This window comes from Schistocerca cancellata, chromosome 1, assembly GCF_023864275.1.
Source record: "Schistocerca cancellata isolate TAMUIC-IGC-003103 chromosome 1, iqSchCanc2.1, whole genome shotgun sequence".
Lineage (NCBI taxonomy): Eukaryota > Metazoa > Arthropoda > Insecta > Orthoptera > Acrididae > Schistocerca > Schistocerca cancellata.
This window is the reverse complement of record NC_064626.1, coordinates 517,663,608-517,685,119: the sequence shown is the minus strand read 5'-3', so window position 1 is coordinate 517,685,119 and position 21,512 is coordinate 517,663,608. Positions and strand designations below refer to the sequence as shown.

The following is a 21,512-nucleotide window of genomic DNA, read 5'->3' as shown; positions in this document are numbered from 1 at the left end:
GCCTCGTCAGGAAAGAGGGAAGGAGAAGGAAAGACAAAAGGATATGGGTTTTAAGGGAGAGGGTAAGGAGTCATTCCAATCCCGGGAGCGGAAAGACTTACCTTAGGGGGAAAAAAGGACAGGTGTACACTCGCACACACACACATATCCATCCATACATACAAGACACAAGCAGACATTTTCTGTCAGTCGGGACGGAAGTATAGAGGCAAAGATGATGTTGAAAGACAGGTGAGGTATGAGCGGCGGCAGATTGAAATTAGGAATTAGCGGAGATTGAGGCCTGGCGGATAGCGAGAAGAGAGGATATGCTGAAGGGCAAGTTCCCATCTCCGGAGTTCTGACAGGTTGGTGTTAGTGGGAAGTATCCAGATAACCCGGACGGTGTAACACTGTGCCAAGATGTGCTGGCCGTGCACCAAGGCATGTTTAGCCACAGGGTGATCCTCATTACCAACAAACACTGTCTGCCTGTGTCCATTCATGCGAATGGACAGTTTGTTGCTGGTCATTCCCACATAGAACGCTTCACAGTGTAGGCAGGTCAGTTGGTAAATCACGTGGGTGCTTTCACACGTGGCTCTGCCTTTGATCGTGTACACCTTCCGGGTTACAGGACTGGAATAGGTGGTGGTGGGAGGGTGCATGGGACAGGTTTTACACCGGGGACGGTTACAGGGGTAGGAGCCAGAGGGTAGGGAAGGTGGTTTGGGGATTTCATAGGGATGAACTAAGAGGTTACGAAGGTTGGGTGGACGGCGGAAAGACACTCTTGGTGGAGTGGGGAGGATTTCATGAAGGATGGATCTCATTTCAGGGCAGGATTTGAGGAAGTCGTATCCCTGCTGGAGAGCCACATTCAGAATCTGATCCAGTCCCGGAAAGTATCCTCTCACAAGTGGGGCACTTTTGGGGTTCTTCTGTGGAGGGTTCCGGGTTTGAGGAGATGAGGAAGTGGCTCTGGTTATTTGCTTCTGTACAAGGTCGGGAGGGTAGTTACGGGATGCAAAAGCTGTTTTCAGGTTGTTGGTGTAATGGTTCAAGGATTCCGGACTGGAGCAGATTCGTTTGCCACGAAGACCTAGGCTGTAGGGAAGGGACCGTTTGATGTGGAATGGGTGGCAGCTGTCATAATGGAGGTACTGTTGCTTGTTGGTGGGTTTGATGTGGACGGACGTGTGAAGCTGGCCATTGGACAGGTGGAGGTCAACGTCAAGGAAAGTGGCATGGGATTTAGAGTAGGACCAGGTGAATCCGATGGAACCAAAGGAGTTGAGGTTGGAGAGGAAATTCTGGAGTTCTTCTTCACTGTGAGACCAGATCATGAAAATGTCATCAATAAATCTGTACCAAACTTTGGGTTGGCAGGCCTGGGTAACCAAGAAGGCTTCCTCTAAGCGACCCATGAATAGGTTGGCGTACGAGGGGGCCATCCTGGTACCCATGGCTGTTCCCTTTAATTGTTGGTATGTCTGGCCTTCAAAAGTGAAGAAGTTGTGGGTCAGGATGAAGCTGGCTAAGGTAATGAGGAAAGAGGTTTTAGGTAGGGCGGCAGGTGATCGGCGTGAAAGGAAGTGCTCCATCGCAGCGAGGCCCTGGACATGCGGAATATTTGTGTATAAGGAAGTGGCATCAATGGTTACAAGGATGGTTTCCGGGGGTAACAGACTGGGTAGGGATTCCAGGCGTTCGAGAAAGTGGTTGGTGTCTTTGAGGAAGGATGGGAGACTGCATGTAATGGGTTGAAGGTGTTGATCTACGTAGGCAGAGATGCGTTCTGTGGGGGCTTGGTAACCAGCTACAATGGGACGGCCGGGATGATTGGGTTTGTGAATTTTGGGAAGAAGGTAGAAGGTAGGGGTGCGGGGTGTTGGTGGGGTCAGGAGGTTGATGGAGTCAGGTGAAAGGTTTTGTAGGGGGCCTAAGGTTCTGAGGATTCCTTGAAGCTCCGCCTGGACATCAGGAATGGGATTACCATGGCAAACTTTGTAAGTGGTGTTGTCTGAAAGCTGACGCAGTCCCTCAGCCACATACTCCCGACGATCAAGTACCACAGTCGTGGAACCCTTGTCCGCCGGAAGAATGACGATGGATTGGTCAGCCTTCAGATCACGCATAGCTTGGGCTTCAGCAGTGGTGATGTTGGGAGTAGGATTGAGGTTTTTTAAGAAGGATTGAGAGGCAAGGCTGGAAGTCAGAAATTCCTGGAAGGTTTGGAGAGGGTGATTTTGAGGAAGAGGAGGTGGGTCCCGCTGTGACGGAGGACGGAACTGTTCCAGGCATGGTTCAATTTGGATAGTATCTTGGGGAGTTGGATCATTAGGAGTAGGATTAGGATCATTTTTCTTCGTGGCAAAGTGATATTTCCAGCAGAGAGTACGGGTGTAGGACAGTAAATCTTTGACAAGGGCTGTTTGGTTAAATCTGGGAGTGGGGCTGAAGGTGAGCCCTTTGGATAGGACAGAGGTTTCGGATTGGGAGAGAGGTTTGGAGGAGAGGTTAACTACTGAATTGGGGTGTTGTGGTTCCAGAGTGTGTTGATTGGAATTTTGAGGTTTTGGAGGGAGTGGAGCTGGAAGTGGGAGATTGAGTAGATGGGAGAGACTGGGTTTGTGTGCAATGAGAGGAGGTTGAGGTTTGCTGGAAAGGTTGTGAAGGGTGAGTGAGTTGCCTTTCCGGAGGTGGGAAACCAGGAGATTGGATAGTTTTTTAAGGTGGAGGGTGGCATGCTTTTCTAATTTGCGGTTGGCCTGTAGGAGGATGCTCTGAACAACCGGTGTGGATGTGGGAGAGGAAAGATTGAGGACTTTTATTAGGGACAGGAGTTGATGGGTGTGTTGATTGGCTGAGTGGATGTGTAGGTGAAGGATTAGGTGGGTGAGGGCAATGGATTGTTCGGTTTGGAACTGGTATAGGGACTGATGGAAAGAAGGGTTGCAGCCAGAGATGGGAACTTTAAGTGTGAGGCCTTTGGGGGTGATGCCAAATGTCAGACAAGCCTGAGAAAATAAAATATGGGAGTGTAATCTGGCTAGGGCGAAGGCATGTTTGCGGAGGGAATGTAAATAAAACTTAATGGGGTCGTTGTGGAGGTGTTGTGAGGGTGACATGGTACTAGAAGGTGGAAAGTGGAACACGAGGCTGAAATGAAAATGAAAATAAATATAAAAATATATGGGGAGAGATAAAGGTAAAACTAGAAAGCAAATGGAGATCTGGTGTAAAAAAAGGCGAAAAAGGGTTGGTTATAGCTGGGCTATGTTGATCCTGTGGTGAACTTGTGTAGGTAGATAATGATGTGCATAAAGGTTAGTGCCGCCAAAACACGTTAAAGGGTGGAGAAATACGGGAAAATTTCGAAAAAACTACGTGAGGATGTATTAAAAGGGTGGTTTGGTGGTGGCAGATTATGGAAATGAAGCTAACAATTGTCTGATGAAGAAATAATGACGTTAAAACCTGTGGGAAGCGGCTAAAAATGATCGATGATGTGAGAAAAACGGAACTGGAAATAAAGCAAAATATATTAAAACTAGCCGAAAAGGTTGTTTAATAGCTGAAAGGAACTGTTTGTGAACTGGAAACGGTGGATTTTATAGCAGCGGTAGTGTTGAAAGCGGAAAAAAAAAATAAATTTTGATTATGGTTTGGAAGTGGGTTACGTATTATTGAGTATATTATCGGCGGGATAAAATTGTATACTGGATTACGGTAAAAAAAGGAGAAGGTGAATAGAAAGTAAAACTGCTGGCAAAAACAGAAGGAGGAAATAAGATGACAGAAAAGACTACGAAATGTAACAGTGACAATAACAATAACAATAACAAACGTGATTGTTGGGTTCAAATTAATGATATGAATATAATAGAGGGAAACATTCCACGTGGGAAAAATATATTTAAAAAGAAAGATGATGAGACTTACCAAACAAAAGCGCTGGCAGGTCGATAGACACACAAACAAACACAAACATACACACAAAATCTAGCTTTCGCAACCAACGGTTGCCTCGTCAGGAAAGAGGGAAGGAGAAGGAAAGACAAAAGGATATGGGTTTTAAGGGAGAGGGTAAGGAGTCATTCCAATCCCGGGAGCGGAAAGACTTACCTTAGGGGGAAAAAAGGACAGGTGTACACTCGCACACACACACATATCCATCCATACATACAAGACACAAGCAGACAAAATGTCTGCTTGTGTCTTGTATGTATGGATGGATATGTGTGTGTGTGTGCGAGTGTACACCTGTCCTTTTTTCCCCCTAAGGTAAGTCTTTCCGCTCCCGGGATTGGAATGACTCCTTACCCTCTCCCTTAAAACCCATATCCTTTTGTCTTTCCTTCTCCTTCCCTCTTTCCTGACGAGGCAACCGTTGGTTGCGAAAGCTAGATTTTGTGTGTATGTTTGTGTTTGTTTGTGTGTCTATCGACCTGCCAGCGCTTTTGTTTGGTAAGTCTCATCATCTTTCTTTTTAAATATAAAAAAATATATGTATATGCAAATGTCTATCTTGGCATATACTGCTGGTGAAACACTCTTGGGTTTACAACATTTCGACAGACATCATAATCATCATTTTTGGATAAATTGCCGAGATATGCGGATGCTGTTATACAGGTATGCCCCCCGCCAACTGGCCACAGGCAGCCAGATACCATTCGACTGGTGGGCAGGAAGGAGGGTGAGGCTGCGGTGGTGAGGATAGCTGGCACACCGTTTGCATCTCTGCGTGAGCATTTCACTTGTGTCTTGCAAGTTGGATGGTGCTGACCGTGCTCTTGGCATACTGCCCGCTATCACAGGATTTCGAGTGGCATTCAAGTTGGTATCTTTTGTCTCTGTTGACTAGGTTCTCATGAGCCTGTATTTCAAAGGATTCTTTTATGATGTTGTCCTAATAGCCAGGCACTTGACAAAGTACCTTCAAGTTCTGAAAGTCAAAGGTGCGGTATTTCCGGATGCTATGTTCTGCTACTGCTGATTTCTCTGTCTGTTCCAGTCACACACGCCTGATGTGCCCCTCGCAACATTCCAAAATACAGTGCTATGTTTGCCACTGTGCTGTTGGCCACAATCGCAGGCCACCTGATATGGGTCACAATATATTTACTTTTGCCTCTGTATACGGTTTCTGGCGCTGTTTGCTTATAGACGATACAAGACTGCATCACTTTTCACCTCCAATTAGCAGTCAGTCAGCATGAAATCAGTAGCTTCCCAATGTGTGTGACCCCTTAATGGGCTGACGGAAGTGGCTTGCACTGTATGACTCTACATAAGTTACAAGACTTACTAATACTTAGGAGATTTTTCTTTCTTTTCCTGGCAACCTTACAGGATTTGGTCATTCACTATATATTCAAGGTTCACACTTATGTGGCCAATAGTACCCTGGGCAAACACAGTGCTATATTTTGAAGTGCTGTGAGGTGCACATCAGGCATGTGTGACTGAGGCAGATAGAAAAAACAGTGATATCACAGCATTGTATCAAAAAGACCACACCTTTGACTTTCAGAATATGAAGATGCATTGCCGAGCAATCGGCTATTGGGACAGCATCATACAAGAACCCATCGAAATACAGGTTCACGAGAATCTGGTCAACAGCGATGAAAGATGCCAGCTAATTACCGCATGGAATCTTGCATTCGCATTAATATGCTGAGAGTGCGCCCAGCACTGTCCAACTCGTAAGATTTGGCTGGAATGCCTACACAGAGATGCGAACGGTGCACACGCTACCCCTGCCACTGCAGCCTCACCCCCTGCCCAGCCGCCGGCCAGACAGTCCCAGATGCCCATAGTTAGGTGGAGGGAGGCACACCACTAGTACAAGTATTACAGCATCAGCATATCTCGACACTGTCAGAAGATGATGAGTACGACACTTGTCAAAATGTCACAGTATTTTGACACTGCCCTCCAGCTGGAACCCCGAAAGCTTTTAACCAAAAGAAAAATATGATTTTCCAATTTTCTGAAGATATTAGTATATTGTAAATTAATATTTCGTATTAGGAATTATGACCATTTTCAAAAGTAAAATTAAGAATAATGTTTCAAATATCATACAAATAGAACCAAGAAAAATGCTGTGAGAAAGAAGTAAAAGTTCCACATTTTTGAATAATTTTACAATTTCAAATTACTTCTCAAAAAAATTCTCAATCTAGTACAAATGTATTTTACATATCAAATCTTTAGTCTGCAATATTTTCGAAAGTAAAGCTTAAAAGATGTAAAACATATCATGAAAAGAAGAATGACAAGTACATTATACACTAGGTATTTAGTGTCTTCCTCTAGCATTAACAAGAAACAGATCTGTTTTTCTCATTCAACACACCCACTTGAAAAGATACGAATGAATTATAGAGTATGATACACTATATCATGTAAATAAAAAAATCACATTTATGATCGCTGCATAACATGTAACTTGTTTTCAAAAGTTTGGCAACTAACAATGGAGGAAAACACTTCTACAACTTGATAAAAAGATAGGACGTAAGCATGAGAAAATGACAGAACATAAGGGTATGCAGATGAGTGCCATATATTTTTGTACATCTCTTTATCGTATGTCAACAAAATAAATTCTGGTAAGGCCAAATCAGGACAAAAAAATGTAATTAAAATTATATTACAATGAAATAGTTTAAATATAATCTGGAAAATACAGTCAACTAGTGCAAATATTACATTTTGAGAATTTCATTCACTCTCAATCCGTCCTGGTATATGATCTCAGTTTAGGGAGCAGAGAGTATCATTATACTTTAAGGTAATACACAACAATGTGTTTGACATTTTGCTGATTTAAAATCCAGTTTCCACTTTATTCTTGTGTATCAGTATCTTTAATTTGGTGTAATTAATTCTGTCATTTCCTACTGTTCCATAAGTACAACAAATTTTTGGCAAGATTTAGTTATTCCTACATGTATCTTGGAAGTATTTTCTTGAGGTATTTATTTTGAGTGTAGCCTGTACCACCCACAACTTCTATTTGGAAAAGCACTTTCCAACAGTGACAGCTGTGTTGGAGAAGTTGAAGACTGAAATGGAAGAGTGAAACAACCCTTTGGCATGCTATTCAAAAATTGTGTTTCAGATACACGAAGCTCAACAAAAAACCTGTGCTGATGCAGAATAACGAAGTAGCAGATAAAAGATGTGAGCTCTTGCAGGATAGTACTGGACAGACTATTTATTATAGTGATTGAGAGATGGTGTGGTGCAAATCATTCCAGAAAGTTTTATTAAAAAAAAAAAGGCTTTTGTATCAGAAAATATATACAATTGTCACAGAGGAAGTGCTCAGGAGTGGAATGGCTGGAAAGGAGGAACTCAAACATTGTCCGGATCAGGAAAAAGGATTATAATGTGCCACACTGGGAACAAAGACGAGTTCAAGCAAAATGCTGGTTTATGTTTTATTGGGCAAAAAGGTGTTCATGACTTAACAATGACTGCTGTAATGCACATCTGTTGTTTACTGTTGTTAACTCAAGGTGCCTCTGTAGTTACTGCATTGACATTGCTTATACACCAGGAATAAAATCATTCTGTGGACGTTTTAGACATACAGGATATGTTCCCTCTCCATCAGGAACCAGCATCCAATAAAATCAATTTCTGAACTTTTTGGACATACAGGATATGTTCTCCCTCCATCAAGAACCAGCATCCAGGTAAGCTCAGTGCATACTGAGACTGAACTAACAAGCACTGATCCTAAGTGTCATCTGATACTCCAAATTGTGCCCAAGAGCTGCCAGTGGACCATTTGGCTGAAAAACTAACATCAACCTGTCAGCACCTGCACACTTGACTGCATAATTGGAGAACATGTTTCTGAGCGCAACACAGCAGACATCAGTAGTTAGTTTAAGATTCAAGACATCATGATCCTTGGAACTACACCAGCTTCTCTAAACTATATGGGTCACAATTCTCTCTCCACTCATTGTTTAGTCTGGCAAAACAGTCTGATAGTGCCAGTCCAGTCCTCCTTCCAGCTTTGCCTCCCTAGTACTCTCCCCACTTTTTACCATTTTCTATTCAGGTTCAATCTCTGTCTCTTCTAAGCAATGTCTCTCTCTTCTTAGGTAGATAGCTTCCCTGTCCCTAGGACCTCCTACCTCCACTGTGGTCTGGCATTGCTTTTATCTAATATTGCATTTTATAATGATCTCCTGATCAAAACCTACTGCCTTTTCCTCATAAATAACACAAGCTCCACTACTAACACTAGAAGCCAGACATATGAGGCTGCTGCAGCACTACTTCCATATGGTGGAGAGCTGTCATTTCCCTTATCCAGTGTTCTTATTTTGATTTTTGCTTGGTACCTCTCCTCCCTCTTTTCAAAATGTGAAATTGCTGCAGTAATGTCAAACAAAATATATGGAAAAGATTGGTTCTACAAACCATATCAAGGGAAATGCTCTGACATGCATCCCATTTAAACATTTTATTTCATATTGAGAATTTATTCTACACGAATGTCGTGATATAATACGAGGGTAGTTTGAAACGTTCTTGGAACGGAATAGAAAAAAAATACTTACATTACTGAAACTTTTTTTATTTTTCAATGTAGTCTCCTTGTAGATTAAAGCACTTGATCCAATGACGTTCCAGTGCCTTAATCCCATCTCGAAAATGAGTTTATCCAGGCCTGCAAAATCGTTGTAAACTCCAGCTATCAATTCTTCACTTGTAAATCTTTGTCCACCAAGAAAAAATTTCAGTTTTGTTAAGAGATGGAAGTTGAAGGAGTCCTATCGGGTGAATAAGGTGGGTGTGGCAACAATTCATATCTTAGTTCATGCAATTTTGCCATGGTAACAGCACATGTGTGCAGGCGCGCGTCTAGAGTTGCGGCATCCATCTTGCAGATAATTATTTCATTTCTAATTCTTCAGTTAAAAGTGTGATATACCCTTTCAGATGACATCCGACAAGTGTGAGCAATTTCATGCACTTTCAATTGGTGATCCTCCATGACCATTTTGTGCACTTTTGCAATGATTTCTGGAGAAGTGACACATCGTGGCCAACCACTGCGCATACCATCATCTAAGCTCTCCCAATCAAATTTAAATTCATTTGTCCCAATCAAATTTAAATTCATTTGTCCACTTGGCAACAGGTGAATACAAAGGAGCAGAGTCCTCCAGTGTATTCTGGAAATCAGCATTAATGTCCTTTGCCTTCATACCTTTCTTTACAAAGTATTAATCACTGCTCGAGTCTCGATTTTTTCCCTATTCGCAAACCACTATGTGGGAACAACAACAGAGCCACGTCACTGCCATAGCTCTCTTCCAAGAGCACTGACATACCGCGTGTTTACAGGGAACATTCCAAAGAAAATCAAGTGAACAACTTGGCTCGCTAGTGCTGACCTCTCGTAGTGATTCTGAAAACTTTTCAAACCACCCTCGTAGCTGCAAGTTTGTGATGCTATAGTACTTACCTTTTAGTAAAGTAGTGATAAATAATTTCAATTTGTATGGCATGCAAGTCATGAAATTTTGGCTTGAAAAATCAGGAAAAGTTGTGCAATGTTTTGTTGGTAAGCGCAGAAATGTTCCTTGTGGTAACTGCAGAAAAAAGAAGAAGAAGAAGAAGAAGAAGAAGAAGAAATTCGCCACCCATTTCTCATCCCACGATTATGGCTGCACCTCTTCTTTCATTTCCATAAATATATAGATTTCCTTCTGAATCACAGAAAACAAGTAAAGAACTTTTCCTCTGCCATCCCACTATACTGCACCAGGGCAAGTATGTCACCATACATTGCTTCCATTTTTCACAAAAGGCCTCTGATGAGACAAGGTGGTTCTGTATAATATAAACCAGTGCATCAAGATCTTGATATGACCAAACTATCTCGTGGGTGACCTAGCACACACATGATCCCAGGGCATGATATGCAAGTACTCTGATGCCCATAACTCATGGAACGGAGTTGAAACAGCCTGATCTGTGTTATCACATGTCGCACCACACAAAAATCATGAGCACCTACTCATTTTGCAATAGGAGATGCACTTATATGCTAGCAAGGGCAAAAGATACAACATATGTTTGTGGTTACCATTTGGGTATATTTTAACAAAAATATAATGAATTACCGTCCAGCTAGTTTTTCCAAGGAATACTAACATTCTACATTGTTCACAAAAAGGAAATTTGCAGAATCAAAAGAAACAGTAGTACCTTCAGCCATTCCTTGTCGGTGAGGCTATCTGAATAATCTACCTCTTTGCGCTGACGTGTACCTCGGCCATACACTCTTTGCTCTTCCTCTTCCTCACCAGACCACTCACCCTGCAATTGCAGCAAGCAATAAACTTATTTTAGACTGTAAAAGTGGCATGCATGTTGGTAAAATTATTGCAATAAAGTAAGTGATTTTTTGCATAGAAAACATGTTGGTCTCCATGATCCTGCTACCATCAGATTTCATGAAATAATGTTTTTAAACTCAACCTCATCATCTTTCAACAGCCACGCAGGAAGCTCCTCCTCTCCCATGAGACGAGGCTTTGCTTCTTCAGTCTTGCGTTCTATATCCATCTTTTGGAAAACATCAAATTCAGCTTCACTTCGAGCTATCATCTGATTCACAGTTTCATCATCAGGAACTTCATTTTCTTCCTGAAAATGCACAATAATATGTCAAGTTTTGTGATTATGTGCTCTCTTTCTATCTACAAAAATTTAAGTACTGCACTATGATTTTTGTTGTAATATGAGGCACAAAAAAACTATAACTGATATGACTTCCTGGAGAGTACTACTTGGTCCATAATACATGTGACATTAGTGCAGATTACAAGAATCTGTCTGCTGTGGCTTAGATGAATTACTAATTAATAAAGAGTAGGCATACTTGCTGTGACAGTGCTAGAACTCATATAAATCACAGAAAACTGAACAAACCTCATCATCTGCTTCATCTTGTCGTAGAATAGTCTTTAGGAACTGCTGTCTTTCTGAGCCTGTTGATTTCTGATCAAACATTCCAGCTTGTATAACTTTCTCATCCATGTTGAGCTTGTAACGAGCAGCTGCCAAAATACGTTCCTCTACTGAATTTACTGTCATCAAACGAAGCACACGTACTTCATTCTTCTGCCCAATTCTATGGGCTCGATCTTGGGCTTGTAAATCCTAAATAAAATCAGAAAATGGGTGCAACAGAAACAATAAAATTAACGTGATTAGCAACAACCCAAGAGAAAGACATGCTATAAATGTACTAGGTGGAATAGTTATAAAAAATGTCTATGAGGCTTGTTGAAATATGGAACTGTATTTCTGGACGGCAGTGTTAATGCAATAAGGCACTGCATAGTGACTTCCTTTAGCTGTTGTTTGGCATTAATCTAAACAAATGTCACTGTCTCATTGCCTATGGAGAAACAGTTGTGGCAAATTTTGTGAATGGGCAAAAATGGAAACCCTTGGAGAATTATGTATACATTAACATATCATGAGTGATTAGCAGAAAGTTACAATAATATCAGTAAGGAAACAATTTCTTGGTGTTCTGCAGCTATAATCTATTCAATCACAAACCATTATGTTGGTCAGTTAGGTAGAACTGTGACAATTAGGTTATCAGAGGAATTAAAGAGTGTGAAAGAGAAATTCAACTTCTGCAGGACATCTTTTAACAGAAAACATACGACACAGAATGCTGTTTTAGTTTCAAAAGACCAAACACGACTTACATTTTTTCTCTTTATTTAATTAATTTTAATCACATACCACATCCCTCACTGAAACTTTGTTTCATGTATATTTTGTTTGCGTTAACACTCAAGCAGTCATGCCTACGCATAAAGTGCGCGAACCAAAATAACATTGTCTGTTATCGTCAATTGTTGTTTTACAACTGTGAGTCCATATCCATGCCTTCATTATTGCTTCAGCTAACACAGTGATAAGTTGTGTTGTCATATGTTTAAGTGAGCACCAGTAATATAAAATAAACAGCAAGCTTGCTGTGAAAAAATTTACGATCTGTGCATGAAAATGCTTCAGATTAAGAGCTAGCAGCACAATCCCACAATGAGGCAGTTGTCTACGAGAAAATTAGTTACTGAATGAGTGTTTGGCTGGGATCTGATGCACCTGGGCTCTTAAATGCTCTGAGTGGGTCATTACCGTAGGATAATGCGTGCACGTGGCGCGAGAGTGATACAATAAAAGTTTTTTTTTATTATTGTTTAAATAAACAGTGATTTAGCTCATTTAATATAAGTTTATTTCATAATTTTTTAATTACACCAAGATTAAATAGTGATTTTGCTTGTACATGTGTACCTCAGTAACATAAAGACAGCTATCCTTTACATGTATACAAATTACACAGCAAGCCCACTCATGTTATGAAAATTAGCACGTCCGCTCGAGGGTAACATTCTGCTGTGATTATGGAAATTATTCTGTGATTACAACTGCACATGTTAGAAGTTTAGCACAGAAGAATGATACATGATTAAGAAAGTGAAACTGTCCTCAGTCTGAAAATTAGTCTGAACATCATAGTGCTCTAGACATGGTCCTGTTGAGGCTGGTGTGCCTATGCATTGAGTTACCCTACCCAGCCAGTTATAGACAGACCTACATTATGGCATCGATTCCAAATCACAACACTTAATTATAACACAAATACGATGAATACTTGTTAAATGTAGGTGGTTCACACATGTATGTACAGGGCTATTACAAATGATTGAAGTGATTTCATAAATTCACTGTAGCTCCATTCATTGACATATGGTCATGACACACTACAGATACGTAGAAAAACTCATAAAGTTTTGTTCGGCTGAAGCCGCACTTCAGGTTTCTGCCGCCAGAGCGCTCGAGAGCGCAGAGAGACAAAATGGCGACAGGAGCCGAGAAAGCGTATGTCGTGCTTGAAATGCACTCACATCAGTCAGTCATAACAGTCCAACGACACTTCAGGATGAAGTTCAACAAAGATCTACCAACTGCTAACTCCATTCGGTGATGGTATGCACAGTTTAAAGCTTCTGAATGCCTCTGTAAGGGGAAATCAATGGGTCGGCCTGCAGTGAGCGAAGAAACGGTTGAACGCGTGCGGGCAAGTTTCACGCGTAGCCCGCGGAAGTTGACGAATAAAGCAAGCAGGGAGCTAAATGTACCACAGCCGATGGTTTGGAAAATCTTACGGAAAAGGCTAAAGCAGAAGCCTTACCGTTTACAATTGCTACAAGCCCTGACACCTGATGACAAAGTCAAACGCTTTGAATTTTCGGCGTGGTTGCAACAGCTCATGGAAGAGGGTGCGTTCAGTGCTAAACTTGTTTTCAGTGATGAAGCAACATTTTTTCTTAATGGTGAAGTGAACAGACACAATGTGCGAATCTGGGCGGTAGAGAATCCTCACGCATTCGTGCAGCAAATTCGCAATTCACCAAAAGTTAACGTGTTTTGTGCAATCTCACGGTTTAAAGTTTACGGCCCCTTTTTCTTCTGCGAAAAAAACGTTACAGGACACGTGTATCTGGACATGCTGGAAAATTGGCTCATGCCACAACTGGAGACCGACAGCGTCGACTTCATCTTTCAACAGGATGGTGCTCCACCGCACTTCCATCATGATGTTCGGCATTTCTTAAACAGAAGATTGGAAAACCGATGGATCGGTCGTGGTGGAGATCATGATCAGCAATTCATGTCATGGCCTCCACGCTCTCCTGACTTAACCCCATGCGATTTCTCTCTGAGGGGTTATGTGAAAGATTCAGTGTTTAAACCTCCACTACCAAGAAACGTGCCAGAACTGCGAGCTCGCATCAACCATGCTTTCGAACTCACTGATAGGGACATGCTGCGCCGAGTATGGGAGGAACTTGATTATCGGCTTGATGTCTGCCGAATCACTGAAGGGGCACATATCGAACATTTGTGAATGCCTAAAAAACTTTTTGAGTTTTCGTATATGTGTGCAAAGCATTGTGAAAATATCTCAAATAATAAAGTTATTGTACAGCTGTGAAATCGCTTCAATCATTTGTAATAACCCTGTATTACTGTCATTTGAAAATATAATTTTATTACTGTGTACTCACAGTATTGACATCATTTGTTGTACTTTTACTTGCAATAATTGCTGTTTTAATCATCATATATCATTTTGTATGTATGTGACCATAGAAATGAAAGCAAAGTATTCCCCAGCCGTGCTGCCTCTCAGCTTGCATTTGGGTTTGTGCAAGTTGTTGAGTAGAGTTATCAGCTGACATCCCACTTTGGTGAAGTTTTTACTGCTAATTGACACTGAACTTTTGTTTCAGAAGTTCTAAATTTAGTGGACAATATTCTTTATTGGTAACTGTTAATGTTTTTAAATATTTTTGTCCTCAACTACAGGATCTGGTGATGGCAATAGCTGAAATATGTTATATCAACTCTTAGTGTTTCATGAAAACAAAATTCGCATTTATTTTGCACTTGTTATATGACAGTTTTTCACCGTAAGTGAGGTAATTGCTATACCACATATCTGCTATTCAAACAGTTTGATAATAGCAAGGCTTATTCTTGTTTACTCATTTGAAAACCAGCCTAAAAGGACACCATTTTCAGATCTCTGCACACATCCAACAAGAGGTATTTCAAATTTCTTTCAACAGTGGAATTACCATTAGTGTGGGATATCAATTCCAGAGGAGAAAGTTTTGAAGGAGACAAAATCAGCCAAATTGTATAGTAAAATAGTAAAGTAATATGACCAAGTTCTGTTTATTTTTAAACACAACTCACATACTATTATGAAATGTTGTATCACATGTTGCACACAAAACACAAAAATGAGAAGAAACCAAATATAACAATTTCTGACCTGATGAGGATTCCAATCAGAATCAAAGATAATGACAGTATCTGCTGATTGTAGATTCAATCCAAGGCCACCTGCTCTGGTGCTCAACAAGAAAACAAAATATTCTGAGTCTGGAGCATTAAATTTCCTCAGCAGTTCACCACGTTCTTCCGCTTTTGTTGTCCCATCCAGTCTGAGGTACTGAAAGCCACGCCAACCCAAATAATCCTCCATTATTGTCATAAGCTGTGTCATCTGACAAAATAGCAGCACACGATGGTTTGATGCCTTCAGCTTTGGAAGAATTCGGTCAAGGAGTTCAAATTTACCAGATGCTCGGTACAGGTCTGGCCTAGATTACAGATGTGATGTAAGTTTCATATTCAATCATTATCAGAATTTAAATAAACTTTATATTAGTTACCTAAAAGGAATAAATTCACAATCAATAAATAACAGCAGAGCAGAGAAACACATAAAGAAGCATACACAAGATTTTGAATCATGGTTTCTTTATGAATGAACATAGAGAAGAAACAGTAAAAGAAAAAGGAATTTTGTAATCATCATGTTATCTCCTAATTACGCTCAACCACGGATCAAAGGCGATACAGTAGGACAGTAAGCTTCAACAACGTTATATTAGTGACAGACTAAACTGAAAAAATGTTATCTGTGGCCATTTTGCAATACATGCAAATATAGATGCAAATTCGTCTCAAAACATAAAAATACAAAAATTACCTAATAGATGTTATTTCATAGCGAGATGTAACAAGAGTACCTATTTTATCAGAGATAGTTGGGAAAGCTTATTTTCTGCACATAAATATCAAAAGTGTAACCAATTTTCGGTTACTGCCATTTCATATCTTCTCGCAAAGCCTGATTTGTAAAGATAATGTGCATAAGAATGTGTTTGAGTAATGAAAACTGCACGAACAGTATGATGTATCAGTGCAATCAATGCTCCGGTGCCACGCGAACTGTGGGGAGCTGAATAATCTGTGTAAGATACACACAGCATATTCAACTTAGTACTCAGCCATGGGACTTAGCACGTTAGAACAAAGAAACGGGTACATTTGTCTGCTAGTCAAAAGTTCAAAAAGCTGATATAATATGGACATTTTTAACATGATAGTTTTAGGTGCCATGTGTTGCTCATTGTTTCTCTTTCCTTATTTTGCAATGAGTGAAAAGACTAATCCTGGTCCATCATGGAGTCTGATTATGAACCTCAAACACCCGAAGGTATCAGTGATCTCTATGACCACATGTCCGGTCAGCTTTTGCGGAAACGCAGAACAAAGAACAAAGGTGTAGGCTGGTGCCCTCCAAGAACGAGGCAGGGCTTCTTTCCCAGCATGACTACATTCCACTCTGATAGTCACAATTCTAATTTGTTCATGCTCCTGGCTGAATGGTAGTTTATAGTGGCCGCATGCTGCACTATAGTGATGGAACAACAAAATCTGTCAATGTATTTCCACGTCATCGAAATTATTTTGCTAACATGAGAATAACTTTATTTTCAGTCCTACTTCTACATTAAGCACCTTATCAATTCTATCTGTAGCGGTGCCAAGTATGGGTTGCTTGGCTATGAATGATCACAAAAGGTTGAAAGTAATATTTTCTAATTATCAAATTGGATAGGAAAAGAAAAACAATATCAGGTAGCATCTTAAACCACATAAGCACTTAGTTCACCAGTGGGAAAATACTCCTCAGCAGAAGCAATCAGAAGCTTAAAAAAGCAGAAAGAAGAAAAAAAAGTGAAGACCACTTCGGGGGAAAAGCTAGAAATTTTTGCAAAAGCATACATTCCAATCAAAAAGCTCTCCAATCTCAACTTTTTTTAACTGTCAATTTCAAAGCACTAAGGCTTAATCTTCAAGCAAACAGCATGACAATCTTTTAAATTTGTACATTAAATCTTTTACACACACATACACACGGAAAAGAAGAAGAAAGAAAGAAAAGAGAATTTCACCAAAAAACGATGCGAATTTTGTAAAAATAGGTGTCTCACATTCAGATCTCTGTTAGCTCTGTGTTTACTTACCCAGTAACAACGGTTCCCTGATATCCAATATGATCACAATAGGCTTTCTCAATATGCTGGAACATGAATGGATGATTGCATAATTTTCTTAACTGCATGATGATGTTAAGTAAAGCCTTGGCTCCACCTCGACCTTGCTTTCCCTTTTCTGATCCATCAGTAAGCAAAACACCTTTGTTTTGCATATGACTGTAATAAATGTACATAGAAATAAAATAGTTAACTGTGAACCCCACATACAAAAAATCTCAAGTTTATGCCACAAAATAAATTATTAATGTTAATTTTTAGCATCAAATACTGAAGTTATTGCACATAACTGACGCAAGAAGTTACACACAGGTTTTATTCTCCATTGTGGCAATGCTACAGCCTAAATGAAACAAGCTAATTATAGACATTGCCAACATTTCAGAGTTTCACTGGGTGACGTGAAAGTACTTACGAAATAGTATCAATGTTTAAACATGCTGATGGGATGTATTTAACAAGGTATGAATAAAGATTTGACCATGGCAGTGAGCAAAGCTATGTACTTTGATGGCTTCTTGAGGAAGAAGAAAATTTCCATTGCAAGGCATCTGAAAAAATTTGAATGACTTCTCACACATTCTCAAAATCTGGAACACAATTCACAAGACCTAAAGTATGCTAATTGTTAAACACTGCCCAGTGCAAGGCTTTCACTTGCCGGAAATTTGGTGACAACATATAGGACCAATGATGACTGAAGAGAATCATTCAATGTGACAGAAGTGAAACACTTCTGCAAATTGCGGCAGATTTCAATGATGGGCCGTCAACAAGTGTCAGCATGTGAACCATTCAACGAAACATCATCGATATGGACTTTTGGAGCTGAAGGCACACTCGTGTATCCTTTATGACTGCACGATACGAAGCTTTATGCCTTGCCTGAGCACGTCAACACCATCATTGGACTTTTGATAATTGGAAACATGTTACCTGGTCAGGCGAGTCTCATTTCAAATTGTATCGAGCAGATGGACATGTACAGATATAGAGATAGCCTCATGAATGACCCTGTATGTCAGCATGGAACTGTTCAAGTTGGTGGAGGCTGTGTAACGGTGTGGAGCATGTGCAGCTGGAGTGATATGGAACCCATGATACAGCTAGATACAACTCTGACAGGTGACATGCATGCAACCACCCTGTCTGATCACCTGGATCCATTCAATTCATGTCCATTGTGCATTCCAAAGGACTTAGACAATTCCAGCAGGACAATGCGACACCCCACATGTCTAAGAATTGCTACAGAGTGGCTCCAGGAAACTCTTCTTAGTTTAAACACTTCTGCTGGCCACCAAACTCCCCAGACATGAACATTACTGATCATATCTGGTATGCCTTGCAACATACTTTTCAGAAGAGATCTCCACTATGTCGTCCTATTACAGATTTATGAACAGCCCTGCAGGATTCATGGTGTCAATTCACCCCCGGCACTACTTCAGACATTAGTCATGTGTGGACTGACTTGATGGAGCCCACCATGAAATACTTTCCTGTGCCATCCTCTTGATTTCAAAGTGGCACTTGCACTCAATAACCTAAATTATTTGTTGGATATATTCCAATCTCAGTCTTCCACTACAATCTTTATGACCTATAGCTCCCTCTACTAACAAAGAAGTTATTTCATGGTGTATTAACACATTTACTATCCTTGTGTCCCTTCTTGAATCACTCATATGTTTTATTGCCGTCCTTATAACCTGAACCACTACCATCACACTTGTTTCCAAAAGTCAAGTCTTTTGGCTTGTACTTCATGTGGATTGGCCACTGTAGTCTCTAAAAGTCACAAACTCCAAATTAAATATTACTTCACTAGCAACGTGGGCTCTATATAAAAAAATGTACATCTAATGTGAAATACATTGATAATACCTGTCACCGCACTGAAATTAACAGAAATTTAGTAATGATTATAAATGTCATTGTAAGAAAATGTATTAAAGAAGCTTTCAATCCCATCTGATATCAATAAATTCCGGCCCTTGAATAACAACACAAAGTATATTAATTATGTTGTAATGTAAGACACAAGTTAATGGTTTAGCCATGAAGAATAAGTTTATTGTTTCACATTCAAGTGCCCACAAACATACAAACTGTACAGTTGGCAGTAGAAGACATCTGAGGACAATCGCCTGCCGCTCTGTCCTTACAAAGGGAAGGGCTCCAGTGGACGATGCAGAGGGTGCTATGCCATGTGCACATATCGCAAGGGGCCTTTGGTGGCCAGCCTGGGCAGATGCCAACAGTGGACTGTTCGCATGTAATGTGTTGGCGGCCACATCTGCAGTGATTATCCAACTATGATGTACAGGGTTATATCACCCCCCCCCCCCCCCCAACCCCTCTTGGGGAAAGGACACTATTCCGTACAGGCATAAGGCAACTGTTGACACATCGATGGCATCTGCAGCAAGCACTGGTGGTGGGAGAAGATGCTGGGCAAGTAACAGAAGAGAGGCTGGACAATGAGGGCACATGAAGCATCTACATCCGCCAGCTCAAAGTAGCGGAACTGTGCTGATGGCAAAGGTGCCAGCTGTTCCAGTGAAGGCGCCAGGGATGCCGGTGCTGAAAAACCCAACGGCACTGGGGCAGCCAGCAGTGGAAATGCATACGGTGGCAGTGCCTCGTGGGAAAGGCCAGCAGCAAGCGTCAGGGCACCAGACCCCAGAGGAGAGGCAAGAGGCGATGACATCCACAAGGAGGGCAGGTCTGTCTGCGCAGCAGGGATGCTCCGAAAGACCTGGACAGGTGCTGAGGGAGGAGGCGGAGACAGCTGCAGCAGACTCGCAGCTCTCACCGTGACATAAAGATGCATCTAACATAATGCCGTGTGACCAGCCTATCACCAGTGGTGCCATACTGAGGTGGCGGCAGTTCCAACTGTAGACCATGGCCAGAATCCATTTCGGTTGGTGGCCAAACCCCCATGTCCAGACCACAGAGTCAGGAACATACCACAACAAGGAGTGTGTCAACGGACATTGGTAGGACAACATGAGCAGTCGAGGAGAGTGCAGGGTTGATGGCCATGAAGCATCTCAGCCAGGCTCCGATTCCCTGCCGGCGTAAACCTGTAGGAACTCAAGAAGTGTGTCAAAGTGTCCTCTGTGGAAGAGTCTGTGACATACTTGTTAATTTGTACTTTGATCATGAGGAAGAGACATTTTGCCTTGCCATTACAATGGGGTGGAAAGGAGGTGCACTCACGTAATGAATGCCATGTCAGGTGCAGAAATCACGGATGGAATAAGCTGCTTGTTGTAATTCACCAACCATTGAGTAACAGGAGACAATGCTGCAGATCCTAAGTCCACATAAGTTTGCGGGTTCAGCAATATTGTCGCAGAAGAAGCTGAGTAGCACTGTGGTGTAGTGGTTATGATACTAAACTGTTGCATGGAGGGTCGTGAGTGCAAAACTCACATGGACTGTACAATTTTAATTTATATACATGGTTTGAGTACATTCTAGAAGTATCCACAAATGTCAAGAATCACTCTACTGGAATGTTATGTAGTTGTATATATGCTGTATGTGTTCTGGCCGGAGACAGTTCGCCCCACGCTCTTGTATGTGCAAGTGGTGAATAAACCTTCATTAAGTGAAGTTAGTGTTCATCATTAATATAATTACACCTTCTTCTATGTGACGTTATTCTAGTGGAGGTGCTGGGTATTGGAACTTGTGATAGGCCACATTATCGACAACACAGTGGCTCCCATCAGGCCATGACAGAGCTGCCGTTTACGTGGCGAGAAACCTGAGTTCGAGCCATATTCAAGAGATCACAATTTATCAGAGGCAGAAGAAGAAGAGGACATTGCGATGACAGCAACTGTGTGCCACCACATGAGACACCCTTCCGGGTTCTCTGGTGACGATGGCCAAGATCGAAACAAGTAGCTCAAGGTATATGAGCATATAGCCAAATTTAACAAATGGGATGACACCGTGTGTATGGCTAATGTATTTTTCTACTTGGAGGGCACTGCCAAGCAATGGTATGAGAACAACGAGGAGTAGTTCATAAGCTGGGAAGTATTCCAGGCGGAACTGCGCAAGTATTTCGGCGACACCCAATGACAGAAGTGCAAGGCTGAAGATAAATTAAAGTGCAGGGCACAGCATCCAGGAGAAACTACAGCATCCTACATTCAAGACGTCTTTGAGCTGTGTAAAATAGTGGATCCTAGAATGAAGGAGGAAGATAAGGTTGCACATCTCATGAAGGATGTTGCTGAGGACACGTATCAAGCCCTACTCCTCAAGGAGGTTTCGACAGCAGATGACTTCATAAAATGGTGCCAGTATATTGAGACAATGCATAAAAAAAGAATTAGATGCAAGAAGTTTGAATGGCTTCTGTGATGGAGGAAGAAACTGATTTCACAAGCGTTCTTCGTCAGATAGTGAGAGAGGAAGTTCAGAAGGCACTTGGATTGCATGGCGAGCAAAACACCGAGACACTTCAAGAGGTCATAAGGGAGGAAATGGAACAGACATTGAACCCAATCT

At 41.2% G+C, this 21,512-nt stretch overlaps 1 protein-coding gene across 4 annotated transcripts in view; it reads right to left on the bottom strand.

The window, feature by feature from the left end:
- Positions 1–21,512, bottom strand: part of LOC126178712 (ATP-dependent helicase brm-like) — a 220,107-nt gene that overhangs the window by 23,178 nt on the left and 175,417 nt on the right. For all 4 annotated transcript variants that reach the window (XM_049924555.1, XM_049924554.1, XM_049924552.1 and 1 more), the window contains 5 exons: positions 16,947–17,135; positions 14,900–15,230; positions 10,960–11,190; positions 10,507–10,674; positions 10,234–10,344 (listed from right to left, as the gene is read on the bottom strand). In XM_049924555.1, coding sequence (XP_049780512.1) covers positions 10,234–10,344; positions 10,507–10,674; positions 10,960–11,190; positions 14,900–15,230; positions 16,947–17,135 — 1,030 coding nt within the window. The remainder of the gene's footprint in view (positions 1–10,233; positions 10,345–10,506; positions 10,675–10,959; positions 11,191–14,899; positions 15,231–16,946; positions 17,136–21,512) is intronic.